This window comes from Octopus bimaculoides, chromosome 3 (genome assembly GCF_001194135.2).
Source record: "Octopus bimaculoides isolate UCB-OBI-ISO-001 chromosome 3, ASM119413v2, whole genome shotgun sequence".
NCBI classification, from domain to species: domain Eukaryota; kingdom Metazoa; phylum Mollusca; class Cephalopoda; order Octopoda; family Octopodidae; genus Octopus; species Octopus bimaculoides.
The window spans coordinates 137395511-137417100 of NC_068983.1; the positions used below are offsets into that span (position 1 = coordinate 137395511).

The 21590-nt window shown below is 33.8% G+C and overlaps 1 protein-coding gene across 19 annotated transcripts in view; it reads left to right on the forward strand.

The window, feature by feature from the left end:
• Positions 1 to 21590, forward strand: part of LOC106877732 (uncharacterized) — a 195289-nt gene that overhangs the window by 113228 nt on the left and 60471 nt on the right. The window contains exon 1 of one of the 19 annotated variants that reach the window (XM_014926716.2): positions 14975 to 15327. The exons of 17 other annotated variants lie outside the window; for them this stretch is intronic. In XM_014926716.2, the coding sequence (XP_014782202.1) occupies positions 15058 to 15327 (270 nt within the window). In that variant the 5' untranslated portion in view covers positions 14975 to 15057. Of the gene's footprint in view, positions 1 to 14974; positions 15328 to 19161; positions 21179 to 21590 lie in introns of those variants that run through there. One more of the 19 variants, XM_014926705.2, reaches the window with a different exon arrangement.

Genomic DNA, 21590 nt, shown 5'->3' on the forward strand with positions numbered 1-21590 from the left:
TATATATCCACTTACATCAAAGCTGAAGAGAGTGGGTACAACCTAAATCAATATTCAAGTTGAGATGGTTGAATGGGCTAAGAATTTTTAGGAGTGTCTTAGAGTTGTAATGGATAATTGTGTTTGTATTTTGTTTTTATTTATTGATTATTGTTTGTTTTGGTGCCCTTCTATTAATTGGAATCTAGGTTTGTCAATAAAAGTTTTGTTGTAACTTTGAGAAATTTAAGAGCAGATATTTGGTGTCATATGCTCAAGTAACTAAATAAATAAATTAGAAATTAAGTATAGTATATTTCAAGACTGGAGATAAATTAAGAAACAAGATTTAAAATATTAAATTCATTGTAATACTATTACAAATAATAATAACACTGATAATAGTATCATTACTACTATCGTTATCATTATAAGTGACAGCATTCACAATCACATCATCATCGACAATAATAATGACCATAAAAATAATGCTTAATTGTTCCTAATTTAGGCACAAACCACCAATTTTGAGGGAAAGGATGGTTATTCAATACCATTGATCCCAGAAGGATGAAAAGTAAAGTTGACTTGAGCAGGATTTGAACTCAGAACATAGGAGAGCTAGAAAAATACCACAATGCATTGAACTCTAACAATATTCATCATCATAATAAAAGATACTAATAATGATGGTGATAGTAATGATAACAATAGCAGTACTAATAACTGTATCAAAGATTGCTAAAAATTTGGTGAGGTTTCAATTTAAAACAACCCTAACACTTGACTGATATTTTACTGACTTTAAAGGTGCGCATAGCAAAGTTAATCCAAAGCAACTTTCAAGCTCAGAACACAGGGTGTGGACAATTGTAGCACAGTAGCTTGACTGATGCTCCAATGATTCTATCACTTCACTACCCTGATGATAATAGTAATATTAACACAATCTATTACTTAAAAAAAAATTATTAATGTCAATGTCACCATCATTATATCCATGGAGGTGAATATTTTTGGAACAATAAGTAGCATTAGTAATCTTGATCTTAGTATTAAGAATATTTATAATAGAAGGAATCGGGTTGGAACCTGGTGCAGCTCCCTAGCTTACCAATTCTGTCAAACCATCCGACCCATGCCAGCATGGAAAATGGATGTTGAATGATGATGATGAATAAATAGATAAAGGACTAAAGTAGTTGACAGTATAAAGATGGTGAAAGACAATAAAACCTTGTTATAAGAAATAAAAGGAATTAGCATGAAAAGGTATGCAGGAAAACTAAGATAATTGTGGGAAATAATCAGAAATGATTAAAATTGAGAACTGAATTAAACGATAGGTATCCAGAATTCATTAGCAGTCAGGGTAGTTAATTGTTTTAAAATATCTCTACTTCTTAAGAACCTAATGCAGACATGAGGAAAAAGCTCAGAAATTTTCTTCAATAATGGTTACCTTTGCAAATAAGATCACCAAACTTTCGGCCATACAAAGGTTACAAGGTTCCTTGTTTCCAGAGTATGATTACACTCTATTCATGTATTTTCAGCTGAGTTGGAATGGTAGAGATTTGTTAAGTTCCCAGATATATGCAGTCCGTGATTGATTGTATTTACTGGGATTTCTAAAGATGAATGCACATATCATTTTGTTTTAAAAGATTCAAATTCATACTGATATATGTTTTCAAGGTGGATTTTGTTTTCACATTGTGTTGGTAAACTGTGTGTGAAAGTCAACCAGGGACAAGCTGGGGTTGGAGCAGCTACATGGAATGCTAAACTTACTAGAATTGTTGTTGAGTTTAGAAATGTTAGACATGACAAGATTTTTTAGCAAAATTGTTGGTGGTTGAATAAGAGAACTTGATAATGTTTTTAAATATCTAGTAACATTTGTGTTGTGTATGAAAGTCTTCCTTGAGGAGTGTAAAGAAGCATCTATTAACTGGAGTTGGTGCTATTAAGTTGATGAGTGGGTTGTACTAATATTGGTATGTCTCCTGCATTTATTTGAGTAATGTTGGATATTAACATTGGTAATTAATTCTCTCCTTAAAGCTATTTCTAGAAACAGCACCATTTAAGAAAAATGTAGGAGTCTAATGGAAATATTTTTTATCTCAATTACTAGTAATGTTCCTGATGTGGTTGGAATGTTTGGATATATTGAAATGATTTGTTTGGTTTAAGGTAAGGATAATATATAGAATATTGTCAGGTCTGAAGTGACATTGACAAAGTTAATATGTTAAATTAATTGTATGATGATTTGCCAGCCCAGATTCTCTTAAAAGAAAATATATGTTCTTTCTAAATTGGCTGGTTGCCTGTGGGTTGCTGTTATATAATCTCAAAGGCTCATCATCCCAATACAATTCACCTTTACAACTGAAGTGGTTCCTGAGGTTATGCAAAATATGTAGACTGATAATATCACCTCTTCTGAATTGTTTACCCAACTCATATAGATGTGTGTGTGTATATATATATATGTTTAGTATTTTATATATGTATATGAATGTGTGTGTAGGTAGATAGTATCCATAGTATTGTAAGGTTAGAATTGGAAAATTGCTTGAAACTAGCTTTTTATTGAAACTTGTTTATTCCACCTGTATAAAAGAATCTTTTAAATTGTCTTTAAAAAAAATTCAAATATTGTAAATATGTACTCATTTCTAAATTATTAGATTTTTTAATTTTTGTTTTCTTTTGTTCTTTATTTAACTGCTATTTCGATAGTCATTGTGAACTTTCATATGTAATGCGGAGTCATCTGTGTTTTAGTTATCCATAAGTTTGTTGTGTAACATTATATAACAGACTGTGATAACTATTCATATTGATAGTCAGGATGCTTCGAATTGGCATGTTCTAGTGTAAAAATTTTTGTTTTTTTTAATAGTTTTTCTTACTGCATAAAAAAAAATTAGCATGAGATGTAATTTAATGAAACCTGTTAGACAAGATTTTTCACAGTCCCAAATTTTACACATATGCATTGCTGCTTGTTAATGTAGCACACTTGTGTGCACATAGATTGTTAGATTAGTTTATGAAACAATAGATATACAGCTTTTCTTTTTTTTCACCCCTTTCATTTGGAGTCAGATTGCCTGTACTGCAACTCTATTTACTCAATCCACTTAACTGTTGTATTAAATTGACAGATGTATGTGTATGCATGTGCTAGCTTCTTTTTCTTCTTTCTCTTGGTAATTAATAAGAAATTTCATTTTTACCTTTATATGTTTATAACTTACCTCTATAAACTGATTTGTTTCTATTTTTCTGATCTACATTTCTGGATCATAGTCCTCACAAGCTATTAATATATATATATATAAATATATATAAAATTGATAATCAGATGTTAGCTACAAGACTCGTATATCTTTGCTTTTTTTGCATTAGATTAAGTAGACCTATACAAGAAAATCCAAGTATATTCTGAACAAGATATTTTCTTGCTTTATGATGTCTTTATAACTTTTTTCTGGGTATTTTTTATAAATTTATTCTGGACCCCAAAATTTAACTTTTTTTCCACAAATGTGATAATTTTGTTTATAAGGTTTTAATTAGGTTTTTTTGTTGGAAGAAGGGACAGTAGCATTGTTATTTTACTTTTATTGCATTGGGTTTTTTTGTTTTAGTTTTATCTATTTATAATAATGATATAAAGCTTGGAATGATGGTTTGCAATTCTTCGTACAATGACATGGCTTATTGATACTCTGAAATATTTTAGCAATTTTGGACTGTCATGAAATTGAGCAGGAAGCGAGAAAGACTTTTAAAAAAATGTGGTAAAAAAAAGTTTTTGCTGAAGTCAGGTCCTGAAAGATTAACAATGAACTGAGGAAAAAAAATAATTGTCCTTTAAGTATTATGACCTTAACAATCTACAGACTTTGTTTGAATCTGGTCAGTTTGCTTTTCTGAAAGGTATTCAGTTACATGTACAACTTCCAGAGCCTTTGTTTAGATTTTTTTTAATGTTTGCTTTTCTTTGTGAGAAAAGGAAAACTTTCTTTGAGTACATAATGATTCATTAAAGAAAACTGCTTGTTAGCCAATCCTACATGTGATGCTGGTAATCATGGAGATTAAAAAAATTGCGATGTGGAGTTGGGCAGAGGTAAGTGTGTATGTGTGCATGTGTTTTCTTCAAATCTACTTCTAAAATTTACAAAATGATTCTTTACATCATTTGACAGTGATAAAAATACTTAATAGATTTTTTTTTCTGTATGCATGTGTCTTTTTTGGCTTTGTCTCTCATAAAAACAAAATGTGTCTGGTGTGGAGACTGCCTACTTCACAATAATTACACAAGCGTCATATATTATGACACCGTTTTTGTTATTATATCATGTTGCTAAATCTCATTTTCTTTTTGTATTCTTTACACTGTTTTTCTTCTTTACATCATTAAATACGTTAATATTTGGTTAAAACTTTTTGCTCTTTGTGTCTTTCACCTTCCATTTTGTTTGTAGTTTGATTTAACCATCCCATTACCAACAAATTTTTAACATTGGCATTTTAAGTGCCTCTGCTCCTGTCAAAGCTAGTGAAATTTATAAACTACCACCACTAGACCAGATGTTTCCAACTACTTTATCCTAGTAAATGTGATGTTATAGTCCACAGGTATGTCATGAGTTTTTGAGACAAGTTGGAGAATGCCTAGTTATTTAGAAAACGTGTTTCAACACAACAATGAGACATGTATGTTCCATTGTGTCAAAAAGTACTGTGCTCACTTATCTCTGTTTTAATACTTGTTATTTAGAAAATATAATTTATATGCTGTTGGTGTGCCATAATGCTTTCAATACCATATTCAGTATCCCATGTATCAAATAAAAGTTGAAAATCATTTCTCTAGACAATGAACAGGACTGGTGGATCATATGTCAGTATTCTTGGCTGCAGAATATCAAATGTGGTCCATCCAACTTCAAAAACAATTGTAGAAAGATGAAATATTGGAGAAGAAATGTCTTTGTTAAATATGCATAGTTCCTTGTCATTGTGTATCATCCCCTACATCTATCTCATACTCCAAGCATTTTTGTTCATGACATTTTGTTTTTCTTACTTTTCTTCCAATATTTCCTGTTACTTATTTCTGTACCAGGTAATAGTTAAACATTGAAGTGTATCAAAATATGCATCATATAGAGTTTAGTATCAGCTTATATGGAGATTTAAGGTTTCTTTGCCTCAGATTACTAAGCTATTAGAGTACTTTTTCAAACAATATTCTTATGTTTATATTGCAAAGATGAATTGTCACACATTTCTAGATTTTCTCTTAACCCTTCAGCTAACCATTTCCTGCCCAAGTATTCTGTTTTATGTCCAAACAAGTCAAATGTGGCCTCTCACACTTACCTTACAATAATGTCATTCTAAAAGTAAACAATCATGTCGTTGAAATTGCAAAGCTGCAATATAATGCATGATTTATTCAAAACAGTGTTAATAAATAAGCTTTATATTTAACAGAGTAATCTGAATGCTAAAGAGTTAATGACTAAACTTAGTTTCTCACATTCTTATTACTCCCTATCTTCAACTGTTGTAGTTAGCTTAGGACAGGATTACTAATTATCATCATTAACATGTGTTCCATGCTGGCATAGGTTAGATGGTTTGACAGGTTCAAGGACTGCATTATGCGCCACTGTCTGCTTTGGAATGCTTTCTACAACTAGATGCACTTCTCATAAAATAAAAAGCATGATGTGAGTCAAAATGAATCACCAGCTGTAGAGAGGTGACAATTCACTCTCAACATGCTGTCAATGGAATTCTAGCTGTGTTTGCATTGTATTTCTTGGCATTTAGGAATTAGTAATCAACATTGTTCCCTTCAGTTAAGTGGAACTGCAACCTCACTGTAAAAGGAACAGAAGAAATGAAAATTGTGAAGTAATTCCTGTAAGCAAGTAACCTTAGACTACAGTTTCACATAAGAGCCGCTTTTCTTTTAAACATAACTTTATCCCTCCTATTTTGACTTGCATGACTAGGTTTCTTTTCCAAGATTCCATAAGTAGTTGTCCTTTCCATTTCCTCTGAGTCAGTAAAGATATTGTACAGAAATTACCATAACATTAAATTTTTTTTAAAATGACAAAGTGCAAAATACAGCATAGCAATCATGAATATCACCATTTTAATTTTCCTTATTTCATACCAGCATGTGTCAATTAGGTCTGAAGTACAGCGTATTTCTACATCATTATCTCTGTTGTGTCTTTTCTTCTGAGAAACTCAACATCTTGAGCTCTATGCTCACTATTTTTCGCATATCTTCCCCAAACTTTTACTTTCATAGGTACTCTCTATAATTGACAACAGGGAACATTTTCACCCAACATTTGTAGTCCATTTGTATTACCAAGACATTGTTTCCCCACATATATAATGTTAAACTGCTTAATATACTGGTGCATTTTATGCAGCTTCTCGTTACCCATTCAACAAATCCTGCCTCATTCCTCACCCACCTCCACAAATCTTTGTTAGTATCTTACCAGTTAGAATCACACTTCTCAGATATACTTTGTATTGAATTTTTTTTTTCCACGAAGAGAGAAACTTGGTTGGCGACAGAACATTGAATTTCTCTAACTCTTACCTGTATCATACAATTATGCTTTCACTATTTCTACCTTCAGTACTGTTGGCAGTGACAGACTAAGTCTAAAAATATTGGTTGCCAGGGGACTAAGGGGGCCCACCTGCAACTATAATGCTATCATTTAATTTTTTTCTGTTAAAAGTATTCTTTTCAACTGTCTACAAACACAGGGAGGCTGAAATAATTAATGCATTCTTCCGGGAGTGAATAAAAAAATTCTGAAACTTGAGGGGATGGGCCCCCATATATTCTAATGGCACAGGGGCCAACTTGCCATCGGGAAAGCTGGCAACCTGGCCTGTCCGCCACTGACTGTTGGATAATATGAGTAGCAAAAACTATCAACTATGTCTACTGAGCTCTGTGAGAAGTTCATGACTTCATTTCACATATACTTGTTTATATCTGAAATCCTGCCAGAGATATCACTGCATTTTTTTTTTTTTTTGTTATGTACCTACTACTTGCACAGCATCTAGCAGTTCACTTGCAATAGACTGGCATCATGTCCATGTCGGGAACCTATATGCCAATGAAATTGGGAAAGCAGCCCTTATGAGTCAGGCATGGCTCAAGAAAGAACAAACAAAAAAAGCAACTGCTTGCACAGAGTTTATAGTTTTGAGGTCCTAACTATATTTTTACATATCAAGCAAAGTCACCTTCATAGATGTCTCTGAGATTGTATATTTCCCATTTGAAACAAGTATTTTGGTTGTTGTTATGTTATTTTTAGACCTTCAGACTCTAAACTATTCTTACAGCTTTGAAATGATTTTCATGAATTCTTTGACATTTTCCTCATAAGAATTGAATCAGCACCATAGAAATGTTTTCAGGGTTAACCAATCCTAAACTTTTCTGTTAGCATTTCAAAAACTGTAACAATGTGCAATTAATTCTTCATTGAACCTGAACTCTGGTCAGAGTTTTTCTGATGTTAACTTCGTATGTGGAGGATACACAAAGTATATGTGAGCCAAGCAATATTTCTTGCATTAAAGTCTGAGATGTGCACAAAGACACTGTATAGAAAACCCATCATTGATTAGTAGATATTGATATAATGGATATGGTACATGATTCCAGTTTAATCAGCAACATACTTTCACAAAATATGATGGTGCAAGATGTACTGCAATTGTTTCACCACAGATAAGCATTCATCAAGCTGTGTTCAGTGACATTCCAACCTTGACCATCTTTTATATATATATATATATATATATATATATATATATATATATATATATAGGAATACATTATCCTATGTGTCCCATTTTTTCAAGATGGTAGAGGAAGTTTTGTTGTTAGTTGAGTGACCATTCAGGATTTCAGTGCCCTGACATCTAAGCTGTCTGTAAAAAGCTGGTCATATTGGATCTATTGTAGTAGTAGTAGTAGTCAATACATTTGACCTAACTTTCCATTGGTGGTTATTTAATAATTTGGAGATGGTGATAATTGTTGAAGCAATGAACAACTGATTCTTTTGTTCCCTCCTTTCTTGATTTAGTGCTACCACAAACTCACCAATCTGAGAGCTGTACCTGGTTGTTAAAATGTGGCATTTTTACCAATCAATAAAGCTAGTCTTGTGATTCATCATTGGGTCAACATAGTTTCAGTCTTCTGAATAATTTTGACCAGTTACCACTTCAGTTATTTTCATCAAAGTTAAAACTGCTTTACAAAGAAAGTATCTGCTCAAAACATCTATTTTTGGATTAATTTGAAAAAATTCCAGTTTCCAAATGTTTGTTATATTTTCATGAAAGATTTTTGACAAATATATGACTTTTTAAAGGTAGTCTCTGATTAAACTGCTTGCAGTTTAAAAAAAAAAATTCTAAATTCAAAAAATAGGAGAAGCAATTGATTTTCATCTTGACACTGTTTTTATCTTTGTCATCTTTTTCTTTTTACCTCACTGCCAAGCACCAGCTCCACTGATTTGCCTTTTGACTACTACCAGGATCAATAATTCTCTGTTAAAATATTCCACCTTGTATTTTTACATCTAGTTATCTTTTTCTGTCTTTCTCTCTCCCTTTTCTCTTACCTACCTGACTTCAGTTACTTTCAGCTGATATAAATATAGATAGCTGGGTCTGGATCCATACAAGTGTACTTCAATGAGAACATAAGTATATGGTTAGTTTCTTTGTAAGTGTGGTTACTGTCATGATTACAGTTATATTGTTGCAAGTTCTTATATGCATTTTTTACTGTTTGATTACTTTGTTGCTTATTGTTTTCTTCAATGACTCTGCCAGTATCACTACTACTACTTCAACTGTTAGTCGTTTTATATAATATGCCTAATATTAAGTATAGTTTCACTTAGCCAAAATTTTTGAGTATTTTGATTAAGCAGTGTTGCTTGATTGAGCATATTGTCTGATAAATTAATATTGAATGTTGCTAATAACAGATTACATATTGTTACTACCCATCATTGTCTGGACTAGACAAACTTCACATGATATACAGATTTACTGTCAATCTCCTTATCTGTTTCAGTTACTCATTGCTTCCAATCATATACTTAATACTTCAAGAACTATACTGCTTGAAATTCTTCCCTTATGTTTCCCTCCAACCTTGAGCTTACATTAATTCTAATTGGACAACTGCTTGCAATACATTCTACTCAACTAAGACCTTTATAATTTCACTGAAGATCTCTCCTGGTAAAAGTACATAGCTAGTACTACATCCTAACAACTGGCTCTTTTCAGAGCCAGAAGGTCCTTCATTTCCTGATAATTATTGACATTCTAGCCCCACACTAATCACTACACTCAGATGAGGCTCACAAAGGAGCAATGCTCTCTCACATCTTGAATGGAATTGTTGTTGCACACACAGGCATCCTAGACTGAGTGGCATGAAGTTACGTACAGATGCACTCCGGCCTCTGGTCCACAGGGTCTTCTCAGAGCTGGCTAGGCTCTTGACACCTTCAGCCCAGTATTCCTGACCCACTTATCCTCTTCTCATCACTCTTGTTGTGTCCAACCTTCTAACCCCACACTAACCACTATACTTAATCATTCTTGCCCAACACATTGACCTTTTAGAATTTCCTCCTTACCCATGTTTCCCACAAGTGTTATTTTGCAAAGTTTCAAGAGGAATGTCAATGGCATTTATCTCATATGTCTAGGTGGGCTTGTCAAAGCTATGGGTATTGCTCCTTCCCCTAGATCCAGTAATGAACATTGTTGTTCCTTAGATGAATAAATAATAAAAGCATGGGATCTACTTGCTTGTCTGAGATTGCTTGCTTTAGACCATTTATTTCTACTGATATTCTTTATGGGTCAATTCACTTTAAACCTTTAGCATTTAACCTGGCCATATCCGACCAAAATATTCTGTTCAAACTGGATAGATTGGATTTCTCACACCAACAATATCATTCTAAAAAATTATCAGTTACCTCTTCAGAATCTCAAAGCTACAAGATAATGCATGATTAATTCAAAACAATGTGAATAAATAAGCATTACTTTTGACAAAAATATGTATGCTAAAGAGTTAAACAGTGACACGCTATTGGTCTTGAAATATATTAACTCTTCAGCTCGTATTTTATTCATTAGATCACTATAAATCCTTTCTTCCATTAACTTTTCTCATGTTTGTATTTTGATGCCACTACCTTCAAAGTAGTGGCATTAAAGGTAGTGGCTTTTCTCTTTGCACTTGCTTGTGTTACATACCTTTTAGCTATTTTACAGAAAATTAAATTTTCAGTAATTTTTCTTCCATCTTCCAATGAAATACAAAAGGAAAAGATTTTCTTTCAGGTAGGCAGGAGCTTTAAATCTGATTATGGATGGCAACAAATTTTGAAATTGTGGGTTTATGGTTTATGCATTACATAGTTTAATAAAACAAGTGCTTGATTTGCTAAAAAGTGAGGAAATGACTGAAGAATGTTTAATTCATTACTGACCCATGTTTGAAACTGGTCTACTCAAAATACGATTTTATATTGAAATATTAACTATGGCATACTGTGGATGCATAAGTAGACTGCATTGAACATTAATTTGTACAATATTTTCATTTTTAAAATTACTTCACTAAATTACAGCAAAATGTTAATACCATATTTGTGTACAATATGCACTCATCTAATACATACATCTACATATGGAAATGAAATTCTAGAAAAAACATCTCTCATATATAACATTCACTAACTAAGTATTTATGGAATAAGAGTATTTAGGCAAATTTATTATAATTGCAATATAAGAATACATTGAAAAGTTCTTAAATGAAACAAAGCAAAATAAAGTGACCTTTGAACTATAGCCTTTTTATAACAACAAGGCTATAAAAAATGCACTTGTTAAGTCAACATTGTGCAAAATGTTGGTCTTTTCTAGAAAATTAACTTTTGATAATGACAGTATGCTTACATTTATGCACGTTCATAATCTTCAGTTTGTATAGTGGAATAATCATGACCATGTTGTCAGAAGAGAAAAGATTTTAAAATTCACACTCAAAGGATTAATACTTTTTCTATTATGCATTTTTCATTTTATTTTGTTGTTTTGTTTTTTGTTTTGTTTTGAACCAGACATTCAGGATCTTAATAAAGTCAAATACAGCATTTTGAAATTTCAGAGTACAAAATCATGTAATCTAAACCACTCCATCTAGTATTTTGAATGTAATTTTGTGGGATATAAATTATTTTGATAACTATGTAGATAGCATCTGATAAAAATGAGTGTTTTATTGCTACCTATTTTATTTCCTGATTACTTTCATATCAAGAACCAGGAACAAAATTTTACTGTGCTTAGTTGGATATTGATCAATATGATCTCTAAACTGGGTATACTTATGCAAAATATTTCACCATCATCATCATCGTTTAACGTCCACTTTCCATGCTGGCATGGGTTGGACGATTTGACTGAGGACTGGTGAAACCGGATGGCAACACCAGGCTCCAATCTAAACTTTTAATATTCAATATATATTCACATAAAAACACCAGTAGATAATTTGCATGCACTTTGTGTTTATAATAAAAGGCTTTGATCTTTTGACCATATGTAAATCATTTGTTGCTTTTTGTGAATACTATTTGCATCATAGCTGCATTTAAATAATAGGCACATCTAGCTAAAATAATCCTAACTTTTGTCAATACAGTGTTAGAAAGTTCTGAGTAGCTTACAAATATTTCCCCAATTTCTCATATGGGAAGACAGTTTATGTTCTGGCATTTTCTTGAGTGTATCTTTTTGTTTCCACTAGTGCCTCATTTTTTTGGCACACAAAAGTGTCACAGCTATACGGTTTCCATCCATGCTTTGCAGTATATTCAACTATATGCAGTTTAAACCCAGCCACATAACTTGATCTTTTGTCTTTATCCCTGTGGATTAGTTCTAGTCAGTTTTTCTTATTAAGGTATACAATGAAATTTTTTCAAAACTTCTGCCACCAAATCTGTGTCTATGCAGGAAAAATATTTTAACAGATTATAAACAGTATCAGCACAGATGCCTTTGTTTTGTAGCAAAATTAAATTTTCCATAAACATATGCATTTATTTCTGTATGTTGCACCATCATCAACATGAATTTGTTAATTCCAATATTCATACAGACTATGTAGTGACGTGCTCAATGTGTGATTGGGTGTGGTGATATTAGTTTATGCTGTGAATTTCAACCCCCAGAGCAAGGTACCAGAGATAAGTTGCAGGCAGTTTTCCATGCTCTTTATTTAAGTAAGAAATTGTGACTTACGAGCATGTGTGGTATGTTCACTGTCTTATTGTTGTGATTTAGACTCCTACATATCAATTAGTTGGAAAATATATATAACATGTATCCAGTCCTGCTGTTGGAATATGGTGACACTCATTGTGTCAGAGGAGGAAATGGGTAACATTTAGTTCTTGTGCATAGTGCACATTTGCAAATCTTCAGACTAAAATTTATGAACAAGTCCATATTGTACAAGATCAGATTTGTTAACTGGATTTGAAATTATCTGTACCTCTCACTTGGTGGATTAAGGCATTAAAAATTACCTGGCCATGGTGTAATGTATTCCCAATGACAAAATATAATTTACTCATACACTGGTTGGTTATGTATTTGAGTGGAGACAGCTGGGTAAATCATTAAGAGTGAAAAGTTACAAATTTTCATTATCCATGTGTCCATTATTCTAACAAGTGTTTCACTTGATAATTTAAATATATTTCTTTAATCTCTAATTTGGGAATTTATCTCAACACTGTTGATTGCCCAACATGTTAGTTCCTCTGTTAATTTAGTAGAGTTTATTTTTCTGTTTTTACTCATTCAGTGTAGCATGAGTTTTTAAATAAATATTTTATTTCATTCTTACAAATTCTATTATATCACACCACCTTTGAAATATCACAGAAAAGAAAAGGAGGGGAATGCATTTTCGCAAAAGAAAGTAAGTGTTTAAGAACAAACAACTTTGGTCAGTATCCATTCTACTAGTACTCAGGATTTTAACCCAGCTTTGCTGGATAGAAAATACATGTCATGCAATAATGAGCTACACTGCATCTTCGTGGTTGTGGAAATTTTAAGTATAACAGACAAAAGTCACAACTCAATTCAACTTGGCCTAGCAGCAACACTTGATGCAAAGAGATTTTTTTTTTATCATTGATATATAAAAGGTTATAGAGTACTGCATACTGAATGCCAACCAGTACTTGGTTTCATCACTGTGCTGAGATCAGCTTTGTCTTTACTCTTGTGGCTTTGATAAAATAGAGTATCAGTTCAACCAACTATATACATCCCCCCTTTGTGCCAATATTGGAATACATAAATTCATTTTGTTGCTGAAAGGATTAAAATTTGCAGTTTAAATGGGGGAGTTTAATGCACGCACGCATTCACACACGTACACACACTCTCACTCTCTCATACATAATGTAGATCTGTTCTTAGTAATTGATTTATTTCATCGATCAGCTTTTCATAACTGAATGGCTTTTGTGTATCACCTTCACCCAGCCTAGATTATGTTAATGCACGGCGGAAGAATCTTTTTTTCTTCCTCCTCCCCATCTATTTGAAATCTCTCAGTTCACCCACGAATCTATAGACTGGAATTTATAGATTGAGGTAGGAGGGGGAGTAAGTTTGTTGACATTTTCTTGCTTATGGGGAAAACACGATTTATTATCATTATTAAATATAAGGCTTAATAATGCCTACGAAATAACACTTGCTATCCATTACTGTATATTTTCCTCTTGTAAAATAATTTTTTAGATATATATGCTTGGTTTCCGTTTAGTCCACGATGATTCTGCTGACAAAAATCAGCTATAAATAAATAAATGAAATAAAACATCACCCCACTTTTTTTTTTCATATCTTTTTTCAAATTTAATTTTATATTTAAAGTATCTTCTGGTATTTCTGAACGTTAGCTATTTCTCTATTCAATTCGTTCTATTCTCTGCTCGTTTATTCACTCACCCACTTATATATTTTATCCACAAAGCCAGAGTGCACACACACACACACACACACAATTTATGCTGCTCTGTCTGCTCCCTTATACTAAGGCAGAAAGCATCCACTCACCCATTTAGTTACAGCAACTGTGAACAGAACTGGCTGACTACTGCTGACTAAGTTCACCCCGAGCGACTAAGGCTGACTACGAATATTTAGTAGTCTCTCCCTTAACTGCATATCACCCTTCTATTTCTAAAAGAAATATACATTTCTCCATACAAAATAATAATAACTAAGAATTTCCAATCACTTTCAAGTGTGTGTTTTCATGTTATTGGTGGCCGTGAATACAGCCAGAGAAAGGCTTGCCTACATTGTTACTGTATTCAAAGAAAAATCACCCACGGCAAGCTAGCTTAGCTATATATATATATAAATTATTCATTCTGTTTTCTTCTGTTGCTAATCTAAGCGTCTACAAACAGTATTAACTACGTTTTACCTTTCTTGTTTTGTTTTTGTTAGGTTTGTTAGTATAGAGGAAAATTCCTTTTTTTTTTTTTTTCAAAAATAATATTAATCGTATGTTTTATACACACATTTCCCTTTTTATATTTGCTGCTGTCGTTCCAGGGTAATAATGTTGCTATTACTCACCCATTTATAAAAAGGAATATGATTGTAAACACTATCTTCCTCGTTCGTTTCTCCTCTTTCTCCTTCAACTAAATAATTAAAACGATATGTTTTAGAATTTTTTAATTGAATTCAATACTTACATCTGCTATTTAACAATCTCGTCCGGTTCTGAAGCGGTTCACAATGCCCCAATGTAAGGCATTCGGTTGTTCAAGTCATGATGGCCGACTCCCTCGTCATATCAGGCTGCACTGCTTCCCCAAAGATCGGGGAATGTGTCGGATATGGGCCCAGAACATGGGCGTTAGTTCCAGCCAGATAGAGAACTTCCTCGACATGGCCTGTTCGGATAACCAGAGCATACGGCGCCGATTTCGAATCTGCACTCTGCATTTTGAACCTCATTGTTTCGAACAGAACTTCCAGTTTATGCAGAACCCACGTATCTTACTGAAGCCGAGTGCCATACCAACAATATTCCAGACGAACAATGTCCCCACACCAAAATGGTATACCAAACTGAAACTAAACAGCCAAACTGACGTAAGGAAATCTTTTATTTTTTGTGAACCTTTTAAATATTGCTATTTTCTTTTACACACACACACATTCTTTTTGAATCATTTAAAAGGCAAACACTATTAACTCTGTTGCATCCCCTCTATACGATGGGTTAGAAACTCATATTGCTGTTGCTAGTAACAATAGTATAATTAAGATAACTACTTTTCAAGTTAATAATGTCAGTTTTGATGCAAACAATAGCACTTGAAATATATTATCGCAGTAATCAACTTTTAGCCTTTCATCTCTTTTGGGGTCGATAAAATTAGTGCCATTTACTGGGTCATAAAAGGAACCGCCAAGAATAATAGCAGATATTGTGTTGTTAATTTGTGATAAAGTAGAGGAGTGGGTGACTGAATAAAGGAACGGGGAGAAATTGATTGAGAAAGGAAAATAGCTAACATACCAGCATCAGTTACTTTAAATCTCAATTTCGTCTTTCCACATCTAGAGCTTTGGTGGCCTTCTACCAGAGTTAAACATTATTAAAAGCGTTACACGTGCCATTGTTTCACTACAATTAAGTCCAGGAGAATTTAGAACAACCATTGGAAGCACTAAAGTCTTTTGTTTACACAACGTTTTTGGTTTAAACGTAAGTCGGGAGGGGTATCTTAAAGTTATGTAATTTGATGATAACCAAGATCTGAAACGACAAATTTTTTTTTTCTATATTCTATCAACTTAATTGTAATCTACACCCTCGAAAACCTACCTTTTGTAAAAGTTTTATCGAAAGACGCATTTTTTAGAGAGAGACGTTGTAGTTGGTTGAATTAACTCAGTACATAAGAGCTATGTTTATTTACATTATCATATAGCAGGAAGTCGACCGTCATTTTATAAAGTTTGGAAATTACACATTATTAAAGTGTTCATGTTCTTATTTTTACACATAATATTGTTTCATTTTGTTGTGCTCCATTGCTGTTAGCATAACACAAACTTGTTTCGTTGTATTAAATATTTTAATTATCTCTTCAATTTCCTTCCATAATTAAGGCTAGTAAAGGTGTAAAACTTATAATAATATAGATATCTAAATAATGATTATAATAGCCATCAATTTATGGGATATGCTGCTAATAAAGAACACCATTAATAACTCCCATTTGAAATTATTTTTGTGTAAGTATACAATATATTTAAAAAATATTTTCTTTATTTTATCATTATTTAAGATTTTATCTGTAGTTGACAATCTATATATTTTCAAAGAATGTTTGAGCTTTACTTGTAACTTTCAAACGCGTGTACTTGTTTTAATAGGAGGGACAAGGTGATGAAATTTGATCTTCAGTTGTTGAGCCTCATGCAGGCTTATGGCAAGTGACCGAGACTTCTGGCGATTTGCTGTACTTGAGAAGATACGTCAAGCTAATTGAATTATGGCCAGTGCCGGTGACATGTAAAAGACACCTAGTACACTCTGTAAAGTAGTTGGTATTAGGAAGGACATCCAGCCGGAGAAACCAAGCCAAAACAGACAACTGGGGCCTGGTGCAGCTCCATGGTTTACCTGTACCAGTCAAAGCGTCTAACCCATGCTAGCATGGAAAATGGACGTTAAATGATGATAGGAAGCATCATCAATAGATGAGTTTTGCTAAACATATCAAAGCTTGCGAAGCTTAATGTTTGTCTTAGTTATTTTATATTTTAACTCTCCTTCTCTCATATACGTTCTTCTAGATTTCAACAAATGTCTCTCAGTTTTCCAATTAATGGAACTACCTACTCATTAACTTGTACCATAAATTTAGACTTGAGGAAAAATCAACATGCACTGTGAGATAGAACTGGAACCTTAAAACAGAAATACAGTCTGTTTGCTGGCCTCCACATGGTTTCCACATTATCCAATTTCATTCACAAGGCTTCAGTCAATCTTAGACTGTTACATGATATTTGCCTGCCATGAAGTTGGAACAAACCTAAAACCACATAATTGCAAAGCAAACTTCTTAGCCACATGTCCAATGTGCTTGATATACAAAGAAATGCACTCGGACTTTGTGCAGATGCATATAGAAATAGGTATCATATAGCATGCATTTCTTTAATATAACTGGGAAGAGGGACTAGCTATACAAAGCTTAGAACTTCAAATGGCAAACTTCCTACATATACATCCAGTGTCCAACTTTCTCTTTTATGTGTATGTAATTACATGGATCACATTTACCTTTATGAGGATTTTCATATATACATGAGTGGACAAATGAAAGAAAAAGGCATTCGAAATCTGGCTTGTTCAGGCTTCAGGTAACTAATACTGAATAAGATGGGTTTCTGTTAACAGGCCTACAAAACTTTAATTCACATGGAGCCAAATCAAAGTGTTTTAAATAGTAACACACACACACACACACACTCACATATCATATTTATTATACATATGGGAGAAAAGACGCGTGTGTATTAATCAGAGGTATACTAAGCAGCAATGATTGAAATATAGTTGTGTATAATTATATTTAACATGTTTATGTACACTCAAAAGTGGAAAGATTTCCACTGCAAAGACTGTCTCTGGAGAGAAATTCTTATAGATTCTATGGATGGGGGGCACTACTGGGCTAACGAAAATTTCTCCCCAAAAAGATTTTGCAACTGAGGTCTTTCAAATTTTGGGTGTAACACTATATTAAATATATTTGTACACACTTGTGTGTGTAGACTTTTGCTGCAAAAACTTTTAGGAGAGAAATTCTTAACCTAGTAGTGCCCTCCCCCAATCCATATATATATATATATATGTGTGTGTGTGTGTGTGTGTGTGTGTGCATACGTACATACATAATGGTTGTCCACCCGGAAGAGGATCATAACTATCACTGTGAAGTAGTGTCAGCAATGCCTGTGGAAGAGTTTTAAGTTGAGTACTGCAGCTTATACAGCACCACGACTCTCACTAGCAATACCAAGAAGCCTAGAGACAAAGTGTAAGATATATGGCTCAGAGCAGCAGGTTTTATGTACAAGTTAGCCTTCTAGAGAGATGCCTTAACATGGACCAGGAATCCCTCATTCCCAGTGGGCTTACTGCGCCCTCGGACACCAACCAGCTTATATATATATAGACACACATTATGCACTTGCACTCGTGCATGAGTTTGTGTGAAGAGTGTTTGGCTCACGATCATAAGTTCATAGCTTCAATTCCTGGACTAGGAAACATCATGTCCTTAAGCAAAGCATATCAGTTCACATTGCTCCAGTTTACTCGGCTAAAAATGAGTGGCAGCCCTCTCTTCCTCCAGTCGTTTTTCTGTTGGGTTCAAAGGTGAGAAGGCCCTTGGGTGTCTCCGTCAGCTCACATTAGGGTTAGTACCGAGAACAAAAAAAAAAAAAAAAACGCCTGGTACAAACTATCAGATCATACTCGCTTGCGAATGACGGCTATTTTTATATGTACATTTGTAGAGATGTACATGAATATATATATATATATACACACGCACATACATATATATATATACACACACACACACTTATGTGAACGTAAATTGTTATAGGGATGCTGATATTTATTTTTTTAATCTAATCATTTTCTTAATGAAAAAATAAACAGCTTCAAGCCTGTGGCAATAAATAACCTTTTCCCATTTAATGATAGCAGCAGTCACTATCAAATGTTTATATAGCTGTTGTAAATACTCGCTTCGGTTTTGTGGTAAATAATGACTATGTAGATGTTTACTTGGTAGGAAGGACTATTTCAGTTGGTAGACAACATAGAACTTGCTGCTTTCTACGTCAGCAGTTTGTGTAGTATACGTTATGTACATTAGGGGTACTACTTATGTTCAGGCCTGTTATCGCGAACGGCTTTCAGTTGCAATCTGATGTCAGCGACCTCGTATTATTAATCAACGTAGCTATTCTTGATGCCATTTCTCTTGTTTCGTCCTGTGGTTCTGTTTCTCTGTTTTGGAGTACATCTTGTTGGCCTCTTCTATTTTCTAAGCCTGCTGTGGAATGTTTCAGCCGATGCACTCATTCTCGTGGCGTATTGTTTCGCTCTCTGCCAACTTCGTTCGTCACCCACTGTGTAATAATAACTTGTGTTATCGGACTACAGTATATCACACATCTCTGTCTGCCTTATCACTCCAGTTAAAAACTTACACAACTGAACAATCTCTAGTCTACTTACACGTGTTTATAATCCTTTCTGTTTTATGTTTATGTTCATTTTATATCTCTTTATTGAGTGTACATAAGATAAATATCTATTGTCTTCTTACGTGATTTAATTGAATGTCACCAACAACGTACTACTACTGCTACTATTTCGATCGAGAATTATACAGTAGTCTTGTTATCACATGAATAACAACTTTAGATATCTTAGCGCCAGTCACTACTTTGCTCAGTTCGATGCTCGTAACAATTTTAATACTGTTATTGACTGCATTTAATCATCTAACGCTGTTGTTGCATTCACAACTCCTTTTAAAATTATGCAGATATCAGCTGTTATATAATTTAAACGCCACGTTTCTTTTCCTTGAAAGAGATTGTCTCATTTGCTTTATGTATAAAGTTATGCATTTTAAATTAAAATATTGAGCTTCGATTCCTGAATCAATCACCCATGTACTTTTGTGTTCAAATGCATCGTAAGGAATAATATACATATGAAGGGATTGAATTTTTTAAAGTTATATAACTTTAGTGTTACTGTTTTTTTCAATTGTTCAGCATTTTACTTGATTTATATACTATAATGGCAACTCAAGAGTCACAGAATGAGAGTTCCGCCGCCAATATTGAGGCCCATTCTACAAAGCGTGCCGAAGTCAGTGCCTGCGAGAAATTTGGTGAATATATTTTTTCTAAAGGAGAAAAATTACGACTCCATCAGTTGTTGTTGCAAATTGCTCGTGGTGATATGGAAGCCAAGCATCGCTTGAAAAATTATCTTTGTAGTTTTTTCCCTGATTTACGTAAAGATGACGGTACTTGGTATAAACACGCCGGTCTACGAGGTATTCGTTATGGCCTTTATCGCTTCATACTTAAGAGGGGCATCGATATATTAAATGACCCTTATTTCCTAGAGGCTAACAGAGTGTGGCAGAAGCATTCTTATAGTCTACAACAAACATTCTCAGCTGTCGGGAATGCCAAATCCGCAATAACTCTTGCTGATTTACAAAAAGCCTACAGCTGGTGTAACAGTGATCTGAATAATCCAAACAAGCTCCAGAAACGTGTCTTTATGGACATCGTCTTGTTTTTTGGTCGTAACGGCTATAAATGCCTCTCACAATTAACGAAACTTCATTTTCGCGTTAACAAGGATCAGAAGTTTGGTTTGCAATCTATAATCCTCACTGATGGTATTGTCAACACTGGCGAAAAGACTCCGACCGAATTAAGTAACACGAGTTGTAGGATGATACATGAAGTTCCAAATGAAGCATTGTGTCCTGTTAAAATTTTTGTAAGCTACTTATCAAGATTGCACCCACAAAGTGATAAGTTCTTTTGTCAACCCCGCTTTGGAGATGTGACAAATTCGCCTACCTGGTACACATTGCAACCACATGGCGGCAAGAGCATAGCTAACTTTATGAGAGAAATATCATCCAAAGCACACCTCTCACATTCATACACCAACCAATGTCTTCGTGCCACACTCAGCAGTCTCATTGTCTCAGATAAATTAGATCTGAAGAGCATACAGAAAGTAATCACTTACCAGTTACCTGGGCCAAAGTTGGACAGTGTCTCTTCTGAGAAGCCACCAATTGATGCCAAGCAGCACCATTTCAAAAGATTGATTTCAGCTGATTCTTCACTTTCATGGATATTTGAGGTTAGTCGAATTTTCTCTTTCACATCAATAAAGATTTATGTTCAGATTAAGGCATACTGGGAGTTTTGAACAGATTTTTAAGCAATGTATATGATTCATTGACTTAAAAAAAAAAAAAATTTTATCATGTTTGCACAACAGATACTTTTCAAAATCTCTCTCATTACACTGGTACATGTTTTAATTACATCATCATCATCGTTTAACGTCCGCTTTCCATGCTAGCATGGGTTGGACGATTTGACTGAGGACTGGTGAAACCGGATGGCAACACCAGGCTCCAGTCTGATTTGGCAGAGTTTCTACAGCTGGATGCCCTTCCTAACGCCAACCACTCAGAGAGTGTAGTGGGTGCTTTTACGTGTCACCCGCACGAAAACGGCCACGCTCGAAATGGTGTCTTTTATGTGCC